General features: G+C 51.9%; 1 protein-coding gene across 1 annotated transcript in view; it reads right to left on the reverse strand.

The window, feature by feature from the left end:
- TRABD2B (TraB domain containing 2B) overlaps positions 1-20,326 on the reverse strand; it is a 231,042-nt gene that overhangs the window by 35,714 nt on the left and 175,002 nt on the right. Inside the window, exon 3 of the mRNA XM_017510091.2 lies at positions 4,379-4,525. Coding sequence (XP_017365580.1) covers positions 4,379-4,525 — 147 coding nt within the window. The remainder of the gene's footprint in view (positions 1-4,378; positions 4,526-20,326) is intronic.

Raw genomic sequence — 20,326 nt, forward strand, 5'->3', positions numbered from 1 at the left:
CGGAGTTATGAATGTAGGGCCTGAAGTCAGGCTGCCAGGACAGCTTGGGTTGGAATCCCTCTTTTGCAGCTTACTAGCTGAGTGGTCTCTCTAGAACCAGAAAGTTACTTGGCCTCTCTGAGACTCAGTTTCCAAATTGGTAACACGAGGTTAACACACATTATTATAGGTATTAAATGAGATGAGTTTTAGAAAGTGCTTACTGAGCACTGTGCCTGGCACAAAAGATATCCTGAATCAATGTCAATTATCATACACCTGGCCTGGGGATGGAGCTGGCTTCGTCACCTTTCCCAGTGAAGGGTGGCCTTGGGCAGAGGGTAAAGATAAAAGTAACAAATAAATGGCTCTGAGCCATCGGACAGTACCATGGAGGCAGCACTCCACTTCCCCTTTCCTTCCAAGGGTCCCTGGAACTTGAACACGTGCCCAGCCCTTCCTCCCACGCTTCCTGACCACAAATGTGCATTTGCACAAAGATGATTCTCCATTCGTTAATTGGGGAGTTAAAAAAATTAACAAGGACAAGAACCCAAGAGTGAAATTTTAAAGCCATGAAAGAGTTGGGCTAGCTCCCCAGGCTCCCTGGGCTGGCCAGCCGCTGGCCGGCATTCTCCGCATGTCTCATGCTGAAGGGCCTTGGCTCCATGCCAAGGATGAGGCCTGGGTTTGGGCCAGGGCTGGGATGGAAGCAAATTAATGATGTCATTAAACTTGTTGGGGGCCTTAAATCTTCTATGACAAGTTTAAGTGCAGGATGCACAATACCATTTTAAAGCGGACACGTGAGGTCTCCAGGGATGGGGTGATGAGGCAATTGGTTGGACAGGGCTGGGGTGGGGCCGTGGGGGCTGATTTCAGTGTAGGCTTCCCTGACTCATGAACCACGTCAGGTCTAATGGTCAAGTGCTCAGGTCTGCTGACACCACCTGCCTAAACTCTGCACCCCTTCCCTGTAGCCCATCCATCCAACAGACACCCTGTGGGAACTTCTGTGAGCCCGGCCCTGTGTTGGGCTAGGGAGCCTGAGCACTTCCTCAGACTGGTGGTCTGCTGCTCTTGATGAGGCTCACAGCCTGACAGGGGAGTCAGATATGTGCGCAAGAACACTGATGGATACATGCTTTGAGAGGACAATGAGGGACGTGTGAGCCCAGAGGAGGCACCTAATAGGGTGATCACATGTCTTGGTTTGACCAGGACAGTCCAGTTTGATGAATTGTATCTGACTCCCAAAATTGTCTGGGTTTGGACAATAAATATATGCAGCGACTCTACACCTAAGGCAGGCTTAGGGCTCAGGCTGGGCTTCCAAGGGGCAGGCCTTTGGACCACCCTGCTGTTGCTGGGCACTGAGAGTGCCAGTGGCCTGGGGGCTGCAGAGGCCAGGGAGGCAGCCATTGCTGCAGGTGGGGACAGTGGAGCCGGCATGCAGGCCATGGGTGAGGTGCCCCTGGCCCCTGGCCCAGTGTTATCCACCCAGACCCTGCGCCTGTCCTGCCCTGGCCTCCAGACGTTGCTTCCTCATCTCCCACGTTATAGCCAGAGGCATCTTTCTGATCACAGTGTTCTCCCGCTTGTACTCTCCACCCCTTAGCTCCCCTCTGTATCCCCATCCAGGGGACTCTACTGCTAAGCCTGGTTCTCATATCACCTTCTCCCTTTAGAAAGCCTTCAGGCAAAGGGACTATGGCCCCACAGCCTCCGTATCCTCAGTGTCCTGCAGACTTCGAGGCTCCCAGCTGCAGACACAGCCCTACCTCCACCAGATCCCCATGGGAACTGGATTTAGCCTTAGCATCCCGACGCGAGGCTTCTCTGCACCTTGGGGTAGGGTTGCCAGACCCCCTCAAGTGACTAGATTCTACCTGTGAATCCCTGGGTGCAACCTGAGCTGCTCTTCAAATCCAGGTGGCCCAATCTACCCACCCTCTGTCCCACTTCAAGTGTGGGAACTGTTGGGAGACGTGTGAGTAAGTTCCACTTGCCAACAGCAAATCAATGATCTGGACCCAAGCTCAAAGAAATTCTGAGCTGGCCACCTCCTGAGGTCACCTCGTGCCTCCCTTTCTCAGCTTAGGGTCAGCCACAGTCTGGCCCGCACCCTGTCCTGCATACGCCCACCCTCCTGGCCACATCATGGCCAGGCCATTGTGAGTAATGGCCAAAGCCTCCTTTGCTATAGAGCTCCCTGGCTGCTCAGGACTCACGGGGGTCTCCCTCAGCAGATGAAACAGGGTGGGCCTAGCCACAAAGGGGGTCATGTGTAGGTGAGATTCCTACCAGCCTTGTGGTGTCAGGGTTCTTCTCTCCACCCTCACTTCTCTGCCACAGAGTCTGAGCTCTCAGAATCCAGAATCCCAAGTCTCTTATGGCAAAATCTCCAGTTCTTTCCTCTTCGATTGTCTATGCTGCAGCAAGGATACCACATACCTATATTTGATCAAATGACAGTCACTAATGGCAGGTGCTCTGTGCCAGGCCTAGGCTGGGCAGCGGGGACCGAGATAGGCAGCACACTGTCACCCTCAGGAGCTCCTGGTCTGTGGGGCAGGTACTGATGGAACACCATGGCCCAGCCTGGCTGGGCTCTGTCTGCAGGCTACTCTCACCACCCCTTTCCTCTTCTCCTCTTGCCTCTGGCTCACTGGTACATGGTTTCCTCTGCTAGAATGTTACTCCTCCCCTTGTCTGTTGCCAGCTCAGGTTCTTCTGTGCCCTCTCATCTTGGAAAAAATCTTTCCTTCTCTCCCCAGTCCCAGGCCCTACGCACAAGCCCATCTAAATCAGCCGTTCCTTCCACAGGTTCCAAATGCTTCCTCCACTCCTTCCTCATAGCAAGGATCACACTTTGGTACTAATTTATTCTTGAATCTCCCCATCTTTCCTGTGTGACTGGAAGACCCTTTCCATAGCACTGTGTCTAGCATTTATAAACCATTTCATTCATTCATTCATTCAGCCAATGTTTACTGAGTCCAGCCCTGGGCCAGGGGCTGTTTCAGCCAGTTGAGATAAATCCATGAATAAAACAGACCAAAACTCCTTGCCCCCGTAGAGCTTACATTCTAGTAGGGAGAGCAACCGATAAAGAGTCGCTAATCAATGTATCAAGTAGATAGTGTGTTAGAGGATGGCAAAGGCCCTGGGGAAAACAGTGGAGCATAATAAAGAGGGTGAGAGTGTGGGCATGCAGGCCAGGCTGCAATTCTGTGTGGGGTGGTTGGGGTCACCCTCACTGAGGTAAGATTTTAGTTAAGTGCTGCAGGCAGAGAAGGAGCGAGCCGTGGTCATACCTGGGAGAGGCATTTGGCAGAGGAAGCAGCCAGGGCAAAGGCAGAAGCTGGTGGGGTGGGTTCACAGACCAGCAAGAAGGCCCACACAGCCCAGGTGTACAGGAGGGGAGAGCAGAAAGCGACAGGGTAGGGAGAGAGCACGGGCGTCATGCAGGCTACTGCAGACACTCTGGCTTTCACCTTGATGAAAAGGGGAGGTCCATGCAATGTCCTGAGCAGGGAGGTGGCGTGTTCTGCCTAATTCAACTGCTTCTTGAATGAATGGGTATTCAAGCACCATGACAGGGGAGGCACAGGGGCCTAGAGGTGGCTGGGAGAATACCTGATCTTATCCAGGGGCTCAGGAAGGTTTCTCAGGAGGTGATGTATGAACATGACCAGGTGGGAGGAACCCAGGAGGAGAGAGGAGCCTGAACGAAGGCACAGAAGCTTGAAAAGACAGGTGACATTGGAAGAGTTGCAAGTTCCACAGTCAGCAGAGCAAGGTCTTTAGCGTGGGGGACCTGGGCTGTGACAAGGCCAGCAGAGGGCACGTTGTAAGGTCCTTGAATACTGGAGGAAGCATTTTGGAGTAGACCCTGAGAGCAGTGCATGGAGAGGCATGGCGGAGTCTGAGCAGGAGTGAGCCACGCCCAGCCCTTAGGTCCTACTTGCTGTCTGACCAGCCTGGTGGCAATCTTTCCTCTAAGACTCAAATCAAAGCAGAATGCCCTGGGCTGGGCTCAAGTCCAAGCTCTAAATAACTGGGCTTTCCTTCCCTGGAACTTAATTTCCCCAGATGTAGAACTGAACGTCTCAGAGGCCTCCCGGGTCTTACAGGCTAAGTTTCCTGGGTCCTAGGACCCAGAGCTATATAGATCTGGCTCAAGTTGCTGCTCTTGGTAACTTAAAACTCAATAACTCATAAGCTGTGTGGCCTTCGACAAACCTCTTCTCGTCTCTGAGTCTCAATTTCCCCATTTATAAAAGGGGGATAACAATAGCTCCTTCTTGCCATGGCTGGAGAGAAGACTGCCTATGCCTGGCATGCAGTAGGGTTCTAATAAATGCCACATATCCCAGTCTTTGGAGCGGAGCCTCACCTGGGACGTGTCGTGGTTGAAGATGACAGCGTTGAGATCTCCGCAGTTGTAGTGCTTGATGAGGTCCTCCGTGGTGTAGTGGGCCTGTAGGCTCCCGGCCCGCACACTCTCTTGCTGCAGCAGGGTTTGGTTCAGGGCAAACAGCACCTAGGCCGAGGAAAGAGAGAGGAATGAGGGCTGTGCTCAGGGACCCTGGCTGAGCTCTAGGACTGGCCCTCCTTCCTCTGGACTTCAGAGCAACAGACCTGAAATAGAGAAGGTGTGTGGGGCCTAGAATGAGCATGAACTCATTTTGTAGACAAGAGCATCCCACAAACAAAGCAAAAGGACAGAAGCAAAAAGCCTGGCTCGATGTCAAGGCCCACCTACAGGCCAGCTGCCCTGGAAGGCTTCCTCACCAGGGAAAGGCCCGAGGAGCTGGGTCCCTCAGTGTGGGATCTATCCTTGGATTCAGCATGCATGTCCTCAAGCTCCTCTGTACTCCAGGCCACCAAGCCTGTGCCCAGCAAGATTTACGGGTGTCAGGATCACTTGGAGTGCTAGACAAAAAGTCAGATGCCCACACTCACCCTCTGGGATCAGAGGCTCTATATTTTTTAACAGGATCCCTCCATACTTTCTAAGCAGTCCGACTGCCTCTGGCATTTGAGGATCGTGAATCTAACGGAACACGACCTGCTCATTTTAGATGGGGACACTGAGGTCCAGTGAAAGGAAGGGAGGGAGTTGCTCCGTCCACACAGCTAGGCCTGGAGCTAGTTTTGGGTGACTAAGTATCCCAGACTCCTTTGGCCAACAGAAGGGAGGAGACTGATCATTATTTGGGTTATTTAACACCGCTGAAGAGAACAACTTGGTCCTGTGCAAAATGTCAGGAGGCTGTCTCGGGCAACTGGTCCCTGCTGTTAGCCCAGCTAGTCCTCGGTCTTCAGGCCTGCTCATTGTGTCTGCACAATGCCTTGGACGTCAAGTTCCTAGCCTCTTCACCTAACCTTCATTCAGGCCCAAGGATCTCTCGTTGAGTCCCCTGCACCAGTCCCACCCATCTCCTGGCACAGCCCCCCTTCTCTCCTATCCCATAGTTGTCTGCCATGGTCATCTTTTAAAAGCACAAATCTGATGCTCTCTCTCTTTTTGCTCAAAACTTCCACAGGTCCCTTCCGCTGCAGGTTAAAGAGCTAGCTCTTCAGTAGAGCCTCCAAGGCAGTAACCCAGACCCTGCAGTGGTCAATAACCTCATTTCTTACATGGCCTTCATGCCTCTAAACACTAAAATACTCAGCATTCCTTCAAGCGAAAAAAAAAAAAACAAAAAACTTCTGCCTTTGTGCCTCTGTCTATGCAGTTTCATAGGGAAATCCTGCTTCTTCCAGGCTCTGCTTGCAAACTCAGACTTAGCTGTCCAGACTCTGCTTAGCTATCTCTTCCAGGAAGCTTCCCTGACCACCTGCGGGCTGGGTGAAGCCCTTCCCTGGGGCTCCCACAGTCTCCATGGGTGGTAGGCTGCTAGATTCATGGACCTAAAGCTTAGCCCCTCCCTGTGTTCATGCCACTTGCCGTGGAACTTTGTAGCTCCTTTCCATTCTGACCCTGGACTTCCTTCAGCCAATGGGATGCCAGTAACCATTACAAATGCAGGCCTGAAAAGCAGTTATGTGCTGCTGCTGCTGCGGCCTGCCCCTCTGCCATTGCCCTGAGAACAACCCGAGCTAGCCTGCTGGATGATGAGAGACATCTGGGGCAGAGACATCCAGCGAAGGCCATCCTCGACCAAGATCAGCTAACAGCCTTCCAACCCCCAGATTGGCGAACCAGCCCAGCCAATATCAGCAGAGCCTACTCACAACTGGCCCCAGATGCATGAGTAGTAAACTCTTATTGTTATTGTTACACAGTGTAGTTGTGGTGATAGATAACTGATACACCATGCTTCCTTCCACTGTGAGGGCAACTTTACATTGTATCTGCTGTTTAGCTACCAGCCTCCCGGATTAGGCTATGAGCTTCTTCAAGACAGGAATTGTGTCTTGTTCATTTTGAATCTGCAGCGCTCAGCGCTGTGCCTGGTGAAGACAGAGTGTCACTTCATTGTTTATTTCTTCAACACCTGCTGAGATCACTTCATGGTTCAAGGCTTCTCACTGAGTCCTTAAATCTAGCCCCTACAACTTCTGCACTTTGCATTTTGAGGCATGCCACCACCTTGTGGCAGAAGGTCCTATCAAGTGGCAGCAGTCACTTGGTTCAAGAACACCTAATCTGACCAGAAAAGCTCACAAAATTAGTGTGCACAGCCAGGCCAAAGTACTAACATAGGCAATAGGGCCAAGCATGTGCTCATGAGTTCACCTCCTTCCCCTCCCAGTTTTGTTCGTGGCTGGGCAGGAGAGCTAGACTGCACTGGCTGCAGCCCTGGCTGCTCCCCGTAATGAGCTGGCTGGAGATGAGGTCGGCCCCCACCACCCCTAACCCAAAACTCCACCTCTGGGCCTTCTCTAGGCCTGTAGGCTCTGGCCGCCACACTGAAATCTAATATGCAGCCATCTGGTGCAGGGCGTCGATGGCAGCACGGTGGCTGGGGATGGATCACAGGAGGCAGTGGCCCGGTTGCTGTGGGCATTGCTAAGGCACAGGCACTTCCTCCCACACGGCACATGCCTCGGATGAAAGTGTCTGTCTCGAGTTGATCTGCTCTCCTCCTGTGGGGGCCAGGGACATAGGCTTCCCGTGACCACACCCGGCCACTGCACATACCTGCCCCCTTGCTGCTCGGCTTCGGCTTGGCCAAGGCACCATCTGACCTGTGGTGAGGTCATCGGCCCAGGCACCCAGAAGACCTGGCTGGAGGAGAAATGTCTCCCCAGGACCTTGCTTGACTCAAGAGTCACTTTTACAATCATGGGGCCCTCACAGAGCTGGAAGGTGTTCCAGTGAATTTGGTACATTATAACCTGTGGGGTGCTAAAAACAGTCCTGGCATGTAGTAAGTGCTGGACAAGTGTTTGTTAAATAAAAATGAGAAGAAAATAGACCCTAAGCTTCCCAGATTGGAGCTGGAAGGGCTGTGGAGTTCATCCGGTCCAGAGGCTTTTCAGGCCTTTTAAAGCCATGTTCTTTCTGTTGTTTTCCAAAGGAACCTTACTTAGAACTCAAAATATGGAGAAGATAAAAATGGAAACTTCCTTGGTTGGAGGCAGGCGGGCGCCTGAAGTCTCACTAGCTCAATGTCCGCCTGCAGCAGGGACTCCCAAGGCCTTTCTGTGGAACTCACAGGTACCCTGGAGCCTAGTTCGAGAACCACTGATCTTATCCTGTGGCCTCATCATATTAAAGAGGAGAGGAGGCTGGGGACCAGAGCAGGCAGGATGGGACTTGCCCAAGGCCACACAATGAGCTGGGGGCAGAGTGGACTCAACCACCACTCTCAACTCCTGGACCAGAACTCTGCAGTGCCCTGGACCACATGGCTGGATTTCCTGACATCCACAGGCACGGTCCACATTTATCCACATGCACTGCCACACCCATTTTTTTTTTCCTAGAGCCTTGTGAAGTAGCCAGGGAATATTTATTGTTAGCCTGTTACTAATAAGTCTGCTATTAATAGTCTATTACTAAGATATAAAACGGAGGCCAGGCCGTTTGTGGGGCCTTCCCACGTGTCACAGTAGGAGTGTGGCTGGGCCAGGACTGAAACCCAAGCCTATTATCCTGATCCTCCCCACTCGGGGGGATTTTCGTGTCTCCCAAAGACCCTTGTCTTTCTTTTGCTTCAGGCAGTCATCCCACTGAACTGTCCCTCTCCTCTGCCTGTTTCCTGCTGAATCCCAATGTCTCCATTAGCAGACATTCAGGCAGCACTGCAAAAGGAGGGATGCTGATCCCGAATCGTGTGCTCCTTCCCTTTCACCTCCCGCCCTGTACCATCCTTTTGCAATTTATAAAGAAGTCTTCATCCATTCATTACTAGGATTACTATGTTTATTGAGCACTTACTATGTGTCAGAAACTTTCTGCACTCATGTTAATTTATGTTTATAGCAACTCTGAGGTAAGTCTATTATTAGCTCCGTTTAATTAAAAAAAAAAAAAAACAGCAACTGCAGCAAAGGGACCTCAAGTACCTTGCCAAAGGTGTTAAAGCTGGAGAGGGTGGGCCAGGCGTTTGGGCTAGGCCTGGAATGCACCCTCTGAGTCAGCCACTGCCTCGTATGCCCTCCCTCTGCTGTCCCTGGAAGACAGCCAGGAGAGATGTTGTCCCTAGTCACAGATGGGAAACCAAAGAAGCAGAAGGGCCTGATGGGCACAAGGCCACAAGGCCAGTAAAGGATAGGGCTGAGGTTTGAAATTACATCTGGCAGCAGGCCAGGTTCTCACAACCAGGACTTCAGTGTGGCGTGTGCTCCTTCACGAGCATCCTTGGTACTTCCAACAGACAGAGGGAAGCTACATTCATTTATTCACAAACATTTACTTTCAGCCCTTCTCTGCAGGGATTTGAGATTAGTAGATTAATTGGACTTGGCTTCCATCTGTGCAGAGCTCATTTTAGAAGCAGATGTGCCAACTGGCTGGCACAGCAAGGGTGGTAAGTACACAGGCTTTATAATGAAGCGCCTGGCCCTGACTCCTGCCTCCCTCCCACTCACCCTGAATACCCAAGCCTGGTGCTGCTCAGACTCGGGATGTCTTCTGCTCCTGGCCACCTTAGAATAACAAACCTTTGCACGTCACCTTGGTGGCCCACTCTAGGATAATGTTTATGATAAGGCTTTGACATGGAATAACAAACATCGGGTGAAGACCAGAGCTGCCTGTCTCCCTCTGGATGGCTGGGTGGGGGCCCAGCCACCGAGAGCTCCAGAGCATCCCCTGTGGGCCCCCCGACCAGCACTGGCCGGACATGAAATGGCTCGTGGGATCTGCTGAATGTAGGCCCAGAATTTAAACACGTCTTCAAATGGGGGCCTAGGAAGGAGTGAAGCAGGCGCCAGGAGGGTGGGAACAGGTTTATTGTTCCAGAGTAGTCCTGTAAACAGTCCTAGATGGGCTGGAATGGTAGACACAAAGGCCTGTGTTCACTCGATGGCCCAGCAATGACACTGAGAAGGCAGCAGGCCCCTCTCTGTCAAGAAGAGGGTTGGAACCAGGGCCCCTTGGGACAAGCCTGGCTCTCAGCTTGCAAGTCTGGTCATTCACCTCAAAGTCCAAGGGAATCACAGCAAAGGCCCCAATCCACTCAACCATTCTGCATGAGCACCAGGTACTATTATAGGTACTGGGGAGCCAGCCAGGGACAACACAGATTAAAAAAATCCCTGCCCTTCAAGAGCTCACCTGCTAGAGGGGGAAGAGAGAATACATAAATTGTAAAAATATGAATATGCAGCATATTGGACACATAACAAAGGCTCTATTAAGCTAGAAGTGAAGACTGCCACCAGCTACATGGATTCCTCAGGCCTCTGAGTCAACAAGCAAAGGAGGGGGATACTATGCTGCCTGGAATGATTGATCCTGACTACCAAGGGGAAATTAGATTGTCACTCCAGCGGAGGCAAGGCAGAGTATCTCTGGAATACAGGAACTCTTTTAGGGCATCTCTTAGTATTACCATACCCTGAGATTAAAGTCAATGGAAAACTACAACCCAATTCAGACAGGACTGCTAATGGCCCAGACCATTCAAGCATGAAGCCTTGGGTCATGCCGCCATGTTACGAACCATGACCAGTTGAGGTTGTTGCTGAAGGCAAACAGAATGGGATGTAGAGAAGGTAGGCATCAATACCAGCTGTGATCACGTGACTAGTGACAGAGATGAGAACTGTAATTGTCAAGAGAGTTCCTCCCTATTCTGCTATTAATATTTGTGTATGTGTGTGTGTAACTATCTCAAGTATCTTTGCTTTCTACCCTCTCGTCCCTTTATCATGTAACATGAGGTGTATTGACTTATACCATAGTATTTAGGTATTGTTAGCTTTACTTCATTTTTTTATTTATTTATTGTGTGTAGGACAGCTGCATCATGTTAGGTGGAATGACGGCCATGTCATTGTGCTGATTTGGAGATTCAGTACGGTTTAGGGAGATGTGTATGGGAGCTCAGCGGACAAGGGGTGAACTCGTGATGGTTAATTTGATGTGTCAACTTGGTTAGGCCACAGTATCCAGATATGTGGTCAAACTTTTTTAGATGCTTCTTTGAAGGTGCTTTTTAGCTGACGCTCACATTGAAATCAGTAGACTTTGAGATGCAGATTACCCTCTGTAATGCAGGTCGGCCTCATCCACTCAGTTGAAGGCCTTACTAGAAAAAAATTGACCTCTTCAAAGAACGAGGAATTCTCCCAGCAGGCTGCTTTTGGACTTGAACTGCAGCATCAACTCTTCCCTAGATTTCCAGCCTGCTGGCCTGCCCTGCAGATTTTAGACGTATCCCACCAATGCCACCAACACTATGTGTCTGTGTGTATAAAATGTATATATATACATACATATTTACAGGGATACATACATACACGCATACAGTACATATATTCTAGTGGTTCTGTTTTTCTGGAGAACAGATACAGAATATGTTATAGAAAAAAAGCAGTAAGAAGGGATGGAGAGGGATGAGGGGAAGAGGAACCAGCAGGTGCAAAGGCCCTGTACCTATGTGAGGAGAAGCCGAGGCCAACGTGGCTGAAGCTGAGCTAACAAGGAAGATAGTGACGGAGACGAGGTTGGGGTTAATGAGCCTGCCACCAATTACATGGACCATTGTAAAGATGCTAGGAAACCATCTCACACCACAGTCCTTTCAGATAAGGACTGTTATTTCCATATGATGAGCAAGGAAACTGAGGCCTTGAGGAAGATGAGGAGGGTAAAGTCACTTGCATAAAGTCCCACATTGAAGAACTAACTGGAGCTGGGATTTCAACTCAGGTGCACTTGGTAGGTCTGGGTTCTTTCTGCTGTCCCTAGGCCTGGCTCACCAAGCTACCTCCACCCAAGCAGCTGGTAGGAAGTACAGATTTGAACAGACAAGTTAGGGGCCAGTCTTTGAGGCCTAGATTCTGAGCTGTCGCCTGGAAAGGAGGAGGGGTTTAGAACCTTAGCTGTGGTGCACTGTTTGAGCTGCCACATGCAAGTAAGAAAGAGGTCGCCCTTGCCAAGGTAACCCCACTTGGTTCATGGCCTCCCCAGTTTGTATTCACTGTGCCGTGGCTGATGAAACCTTGCTCCCTGCCAAGGACCCCCTCCTCTGCATGTCCTCTGTCTGGAAGCCTCTCTCCACCCGCCAGTTCACACTCCCATTTGCACCTGGCTGTAGCGGCTCCTTTGCTCAGGGGAACTTCCCAGAGCCATGGACTGCACAGGTCCCCTGCTAAGTGTCCCCAAAGCACTTGACACTTCCCAGGCCAGGCCCTCCCCATTTCATTACTGACACTCGCCCTTCCAGCTTGAGGGTGAATGCTCTGAGGGCAGGCAAATCCTCTCTCTTCGTCTTGACTGTTTCCTTGGAGCGCAGTGCGCAACACACACAGTAGATGCTTGAGCAATACTTGCAGGATGAATGATTGGATGAAAAGCCAAGTGAGTTGCCCATCACAGGACCCCCACCCTGAGCAGCTCCCTACCAGAACCCAGCACCTCCCATGGTGCAGCAGCTGCACCCGCTGGCTCTGCGCCCGAATCATCTCTCAGCACCGGGTAGGGGTGGAGGGGCACTCCCTTCACAGGAAGACTTCTCCGGCCTGGGGGACATTTCTTCAAAGGTTAGAGCCTGCCAGGCTCTGGCTGAGATCTATTTGTTTATTCTCCTTGCCCCATCGGCAGCACCAAAGCAAGGCCAACTACCTCCCTGCTTCCTGTTCAGCATTCTGCGTCTCCTGGGCTCCAGCACTGAATCCTTCTCGGGACACTGGGCTACTGAGCAGCAGGCATACAAATAAACACAAAGGTTCCTGGGGCTGGGGACAGGCTCTGCGCTGGGAGCAGGGACCAGAGAGCTATTCACCATTGGACTCTTCACTACGAACCTTGGGGTGAGTTATTTTCCTTCCCTGGGTCTTGGTTTACCCACCTTTGAAAAGAACTAGTTTACACATTCATTGAACAAATATTTATTAAGCACTTATGTAGCAGATGCTGCTCCAGGCCCTAGAGGTACAGGAGTGAACAATGCAAATAAAGACCCCGACCCTAAAGGAGCTTTCGTTCTAGTAGGAGCAAGCTGACCGTAAAGAAACAAGAAGTAAACCATCGAGTATGTTGAAGACTGATAGCTGCTATGGAGGAAATAAGGCAAAGAGGAATACAGGGTGCGTGTGTGTGTGTGTGTGTGTGTGTGTGTGTGTGTGTATTGGCGGGTGACATTTTATTATTATTATTTTACATATTTTTAGCATTGGGGCCCTGCTCTGTTGTCCAGGCGGGAGTGCAGTGGTGAGATCTCAGCTTGCTGCAGCCTCAGCCCCTGGACTCAAGTGATCCTCCTGCCTTAGCCTCCCAATAAACTAGGACCACAAGTTTGTGCCATCACTGCCCTCCACGCCATTTTAGATAAGATGTCCAGGTAAGGCTGTAATGAGAGGTGACATTTGAGGAAAGGTCTTAAGGAGATGAGGGAGGGACCCATGTGGGTATCTGAGAGAAGAGGGAACAGTAAAGGCAAAGGCCCCGAGGCAGAGCAGGCCTGATGGGTTTGCAGCCAATGTGGCTGGAGATGCATGAGCAAAGGGGGTGAGGCAATGGGCCTGTGTTAGGCAGGGACCCAACAGCAAGCAGGTGGCACACTGCCAGTGAGATGAGTTCCAACGAAGCCAGTTCAGCTGCAAGAGTGACTGGAGAGCAGTGACTGTGGGAATATTCACGAAGGTGTGGGCAGGCCGTAGTGAGGCAGCATGGAGTAGCTGCAGGGGAAGCTTTCTATTAAACCTTTAGGGAAAGGGAGGGAGTAGGGACCTGGATCCAGCAGAGCCACAGGCTTGAATGGGAGCACAACTATGGCTGAGCATGGCCTGGACCACGGCAACACTGGCGGGGAGGAGAAAGGTGGGTGGAGGTAAGAAATATTCAACTTCCTTCCCCTTCTGCCTGCCCATCTGCTGCCCTGGAGGACAAGGCGGGAGCCCAGGTGATGCATCAGCTCGTGCACAGGGCGGGGCAGGGAGATTGGAAAGTGGGTCCGGAGAGGAAAGTGGAGAATTTCCAGCACAGACAGAGAAGTCGGGTGAGGTGGGTGGTGGGCAGGGCCTGTAGAGCCCCGTGGCCTTTGAAGGCCTGTGGCTTCTGGCTGAGATGGTAAGTCATAGGGAGTGTGGGCAGAAGAATGCAGGGGAGGAGGCGGTGGGGGGGAGCTGTGTTGATAATGGAATCGAGGGAGGCAGGGGTGAAGCAGGGAGGTCCAACTGAAGACTAAGGCAGCTCTGCCCTCCTCCCTTCCCCTCATTATCCCCCCATTGCCCCCCCAGTGCCCAGCCATAACCCGAAGAAGCATGGACTTGGCCTCCAGGACAGCTGTCGCCTGCCCCATGGACCTGGTGGTGCTGCCCACCCTCCATCTGCCCTGCAGGGGGCTGACTGAGCTCTCAGTGCTTTCCTGTGCAGGCACCGGGAGGCCTGACTCATCCTAGCTTTCTTTCCTTCATTTCTCTGAATGCTTAGTCTCTCCACCCAAAGGCCACCCTTAAAGATCCCAGTGTTCCTCCTGTGTCCTTCAAGTCATGCCAGGAAATGCTCATAAATCCCGAGCCGCCCACATGATGAAACTGAGATTAGCATTCTCCTGGGTGGGTAGGGAGGCTGAAGGCTGAGACTGGCTGGGGCTGGCCCAGAGGCTTGGGGTCTCGGGAAAGGAGTTTATGTGGGGTCTGCCTTGTTGGAGGGCAAAGGGATCCCTGAGATTTTAGTTTTCAGTATAGCTAAGTCCAAGGGATCTCAGAGATGCAAATTCTGGTTCTGTGGGCTCTGACCCAGACCAGCTGTGTGGCCCCATCTCTGGGCGATAGTGTTGCTCCGAAACCTCCTAGCTCTGGAAGGCCTATTCCATGAGTCCCATATTTCAGAACATTACACCTGCCATTCCATGACTTTGACAGTCTATGCTTCCAGATATTTTACATGTGGAGACGCATTTATTTTTCTTCAGAGCCCTGTGAGGACAGCATTATTGAAAACGCAAGGCTCAGAGCAGTAAGTGACATCCCATGTTCCCAGTGATGGGGCTCCATACCCAGGGCCTCAACTCTGCCGAGGCTTAATGCATCAAGTCTCTCTGCTTCTGCCGTGAATCTTCGATTTCTGTTCTTCAGTAACTACCTCTGATTTCAAAAACTGAAAACACTCTGTGCAGAGAGGAAAATATGTTTTATGTTGGAAAGTCCCAGAGAATCACCTACACCAACTTATTTTCAATTATAAAGCTTTGAGCAACTTCAAGGTGACAGAGGAGATGACAGAAGGAATGAATAATTATAATGTGGTAAGTTAATGATAAAACACAGAGGTTGGGGGCCTCAGAGGCAGTTTCTGACCCAGCCTGGGAGTTGGTGAGGGAATCACAGGCTTCAGCTGGGCTGTGAAGATGAGTGATGTTGAGAAGGAAAGTGTTCACTGCAGGCTGAGCATGGTGGCTCACATCTGTAATCCCAGCACTTTGGGAGGCTGAGACAGGAGGATTGCTTGAGGCCAGGAGTTTGAGGCTGGCTTGGGAAACACAGGGAGACCCCATCTCTAAAACAAAAACAAGAAAGAGCTGGGTATGGTGTCACGCACCTGTAGTCTCGGCTACTCGGCAGGCTAAGGTGAGAGGATTCTTTGAGGCCAGGAGTTTGAGGCTGCAGTGAGCTATGATCGGACCACTATACCACAGCCTGGACAACACAGTGAGATTCTGTCTCAAAAGAAAAACCAAAGAAAGAAAGAAAAAGAAAGTGTTGACTGCAGAAGGATGTGGAAGAGCATGGCGTGTTTAAAGATGTGTCAGCAGTCAGGGCTGGAAGGTACCCGTAGTGGAGGGTCTTCAGTCTCCTGCCATAGACCATGCGCTCAACCCAAGCAGCACACAGCGTCTCCACCTGATCTCCAGACAGTGGACCAGTCACCTGTGGAGGCTTGAATGGGTGGGAAATCACAGATGAGTCAACTGAGACCCACGGAGGGATAATGGTCTCCACGGAGGCCATCAGCCAGTGGTAGCCTTGGTTACCATCATCACGGTTATTGCTATTAAGCAGCTGCTTCCATTGGTTCAAAGCATGTCATTTTTATTTTTCCTGCTGTCTCAGACCTGCCCTGCTGACACAGCTGCCTAAACTTCAAAAGGCAAGTCTCCATTTTCATTTGCAAAATCGGTATGAAATTCTTAGAGGGCCCCTCTAATTCCTCTGGTCTGACCACACAGCAATTACCAATTTGCAGAGGAGGGAGGAGGGAGGGGGTCTCACAGGCCCTCTAGCAGTACGGGGAACCTCTGCTCTGCCTTGGTCCTGGGCAGTAGCCAGGGAGGCCTGGATTGGAGGGGGCACCTCCAGGTGGCCAGGGGTGGAAGGAGAGGAGCTGAGTCTGGGAGCACTTGATACTGATGAGAGGAATTGTAACACACCTCTCCATTTTTCTGCTAAGCCACCGGTTGCCAAGCCTTTAGAGACAAACAGCAGCTGAAAGAGCAGGGACCTGACCCAGTTTCAAACCTGGGACCTCCTACGTGCAGGCTGTGTGAAGTTTTTATTCTGGCTCTTTGGGGCAGGCCCTTCTCTTCTCTTTGCTGGGTCTCAGCTTACCCAACTGCCAAGTGGAGTGTATAATATATGTCCTGCCTGCTTGAGACTAGCATTCTAAAACCTTGTACAGCATTATTGCCCTGCCTTAGGACACACGCATGCACACACACTTTAAGAAATTTCTGTTCCCTAAGCACTGGGGTGGATCCCAGCTGCAGGAGGCGTGCTGAAGAGAGGCTGGAATTCTGCATGTGTGCATGAGATTTCTGTTCCCTCTTCAGTGGTCAGTGTGGACTAGTGCTAGGCACTGTACTGGGTGCTGAAGCCATGGGACCAAATCAGTACCCTGTCCATCCTTCATGGGCTCAAAGTCAGGGTGGGGCAAGGGAGGAAGTTACGGGAGGACTTGCAACATGATCAAGTAACATTCTTTAAGGCTGGTGCTAAGAGATGGACAAGGGGCTGCGAGAGCCCAGCAAATGTGGGGGACCACAAGCAGGATTCCCCAAGGAGGAATCTGCAGCAATCCTCTGGGGGCATGCGCTTGCCATGCAGAAGGGAAAGAAAGGAATTCCAGGCAGTGTCAACAGCACATGCAGAGGAATGGGGGCTGCGGTGAAGCTGGCATGTTCAGGGCCGTGTCGGTGATGGCAGGGGCTGGAGTGCGGCCTGTGGCTGGTGGAGCAGGGAGCTGAGGTGGGTCTGGAGCTCCGCCTTTACCCTACGGACAATGGGATGCCACTGAAGTTCTGAAGCAAGGAGTGATCATTAGGCTTTCTCTTTAGAAGCTGCTCCTGGCTGCTGTGTGGAGACAGGCTTTGAGGAACACTGACTGTAGCAGGAGATATTCTTGGCTCTGGACAAGGAGAGGTGAGAAGGCTCCGCTCGGCCCCGGAAGGCTTTGGGGACACATGGAGGAAGGGAGGTGGGGTTAGAATCCAATCTGTCCTGGCGTGCACGTTTCAGAGCTCTTCAACTCAGGGCTCTGCAGCTTTCCTGGTGTGCGTCACTGCCCCCCTCTCCTTCCACGACTTTTGAGGCTGGGCCCTCCACCCCCTCCTCTTCCCTTTTAGGAATCCTTGAGCCCCACTCAAGGGAGCAGTTGGACAAAGGCAGATGAGACCCAGAATGGCAGGAAGAGAAGACTGTGTGGGACCGGCCTGGGACTCTGCGGTGCTGACAGTCCAGGGAACAGACACTCCTCCAAGGGTGCATCAGAGGAGAGAGCTGCGCAGAACTTGGCCTCGCAGACAAAACTAAAATGTGGTGCCAACTTCTCCTGCTTTTTGCCTGTCTGAAGTCACGGGAGACACTTCCTGGCAACAGGATGGGAACGCTGGAGACTCTGGCACTGCAAGAGACTGCCAGGCAAGGGAGGGTCCTTAGATCCTGCATGGGGTTTCTCATTGTGCAGAGAGAACACTGAGCCCCAGAGAGGGTTGCAAAGTACCCAAGGTCACACAGCAAGCCGGGGATGCAGACTAAGGCAGGAACGAGGCATCCGTCTGCGTCATTTGGGCAGCTCGGGTCTCTTATGCCCCCTTATCCCCTCCTTCCCCTACCACAGAAAGGGAAAATGTTTTTAGACCCAAGGCAAAAGAATGTGAAACTGAAATCTGAGCCTTGGGTCTTGGGAAAAGAACACAGAGAAGTCAGACACATTCTGGATGAGCACAGATCTGCTTACACTGCAGATGGGAAACACTCAGGGCGATCCAAGGCCTCCTTACTGTGCAGGTCTGACCTGGGAGGATGGGCTATGTGCGAGGCGATGGGAGCAGAGAGGGGCCCTGGAAGGAGCAGGTCAAAGGGTCCAGTCTACTTCCAGGATCCACGTTGGGCAGAAAGAGGACTGCTCTAGCCTTTTAGCTCCCTGGCCAGAATCTTCTCAAGGAGCCTCAGGCTCATGCAGGCATTACAGCATGGACCTGCCACCAGGGACCCACCAGGTCAGAAGCAGGGCTCCCTGCTGGCCGCCACTTGTCCACAGCCCACGCATCCTTCCTGCCCTACCTGGAAGCTCACCTCCTCTAAGAAGGCCTCCCTTCCGCTCCAGCCTATATTTGTCTTCTTATGTGAGCTCCAGCAGCCGGGAAGCACAGCTGCAGGCCAGAGCTTCTTTCTACCTGGGGTGTCTGGGGGTCCAAGTGACTGAGGGTTGTGTGAGAATGTGTGCGCACACATGTGTGGGCAAGAGAGACATAGAGATGGTGACAGAGATAGACAGACAGACAGACAGATAGATTGAGAGACAGAGAGAGAGAGTCAGGAGTGTGGGGTGTGCTTTGTGCTATCCCAGCCAACGAGAGGCCCAACCACAGACTTACATTCACACATGTAACAAGCATGTGTGTTTGTTCTGGGGAGACTGAGATTAATGGGACTTGGTTCCCTCCTTCCTGAAACCAAGTAACCTCATCGATCATTCTCCATGGTCGAGTCTTAGCCTGATTCACCAGGTCCTCTGTGATCTGGTCTGGCTGTGTCTGTGTTTTCAGCTTCACCCCTTCCACTCTCTCTCTTTTACTTCAATTTCTCCTTTGCTGCTGGAGGGCACTGCACTTGGGGACCTCAGGTCCTGGGCCCTGGGGTCTGGGGTGTATCTTAAATCCTGATCTGAGGAAGAGCCCACTGGTTCTGGCCTAACAAGGAAGGGGATGCTGTCTGTGGGTGAGACCAGCCTCTCCCCCATGGCTGAAATCCCCAATGGCTCCCCTCTGCCCTGGTAATCACCATGAACTGCTTCAACAGGGACTCTCAGAAGTACTTGGCATGGACCTGCCTGTCTCCCTGGATTCCTCCTGCTTCCTGACCTCCTTCCTTTGGGATTTTACTGCTCACGTGCTGCCCTAATAGTTTTTTTGAATGTGCAATTTGTTTCCTGCTTCAGGACCTTTGCACGTGCTGGTCCTTCTGCCCGGCATGCCCTTCCCATCATCTCTCCCCTTTGCCTCCTTAACTTCTAATATTTCAGAGAGTAGCTCGGGCACCACCTCCTGCACACCCCTTCCCTGATCCCCCAGATTGGCTCAGGGGCTCCTGTTTGAAGCTCTCCTACACCCTGGACCCTTTCTTCAGAGTACTCATGGTAGTTTGTCTTTATATACTTACGAGGTTAATCATTTGTTCCATGACAGGCAGTATGTATGGTTTGTCACAAGTATTATTTCATTCAAGTCCTGCCAACTCTATGAGGTGGTTCCCAGTTTTGTCCCTATTTTACAGGTGACACAAAGGAGGCACAGAGTGGTTAAGTGACTTTCCTGAGGTCCCACAGCAAGTAAGTGATGGATGAAAGAAAATAGTCCGGTAATTTTAGCTGTGTGCCAAACAGTCACCTATTGACTTCTCTGCAGACGTGGTAAGAGTGGGGACTCTGTCAACTTTACTCATTCTCATATCCCAGCACCTAGTCCAGGACCTGCCATTTGTAGCCACTCACTAAAGGGTAAAAGGGAATGGAGGGAGGAAGTGGGAAGGAAGGAAGGAGGGGAGGAGTGGCTGGTGCGCCAGCTGTTAGAGACATCCTTGAGCAACTGGTCCCACAGGAGCTGCCTCCAGAGGCCGTGTTTTCCATCCCCTCCGCAACACCCCTGGGCCCCAGCTCTTAGATCCAGGAGAACCAGTGTTTAGTCAGTGTGCTTTCTCAAAAGAGGATGGAAGGAGCATACTGGGAAGCCAGAGCACTCACATCGGGCTCCCAGCATGAAGCCAGGCAAAAGCACAGTACAATCAGAGCCTCGGGATCAGAGGCTCCTAAAACAGTGCTTCCAGGGGTTCTCAGCTGTGAGATTTCCCTTTTCAAACTACCTCCCCTTCCCTCTACCTCCAGCTCCCCCCACATCTCCTTGGGGGACATGCCTCAGCTACAGGGAGGGACTTGTCAGTGCAGTGACAGGGAGCTCCTCACCTGTCCGGCTGGTCTGTGCCCTCTTCGGGCACGGATGTTGGCTGTGAGGAGGACCTTCCTTCTCTGGTCCTCAAATGTGCCCTAGGGAGGCTTCATTTCAGCTCATGGAGCCCAGCCCCACCCAGCCTGCTCCTGGGACTGGCCTCTGCTCCTCTAGGGATGAGGGCCCGGACCCTTCACCTGCTCCTCATGGGGCACAAGAGGGGTCCTCACTGCCCTCTCTTGTGGCCAGGTTCCTGCCATCCGCAGCCGCACCCAAACCGGAGCTGTCCTGAGCCACTCTCAGGGGCCATGGGCCCAGGAGCAGGCCTGGGAGGTCAG

This window comes from Cebus imitator, unplaced genomic scaffold, assembly GCF_001604975.1.
Source record: "Cebus imitator isolate Cc_AM_T3 unplaced genomic scaffold, Cebus_imitator-1.0 Scaffold430, whole genome shotgun sequence".
In the NCBI taxonomy this organism is placed as follows: Eukaryota; Metazoa; Chordata; class Mammalia; order Primates; family Cebidae; genus Cebus; species Cebus imitator.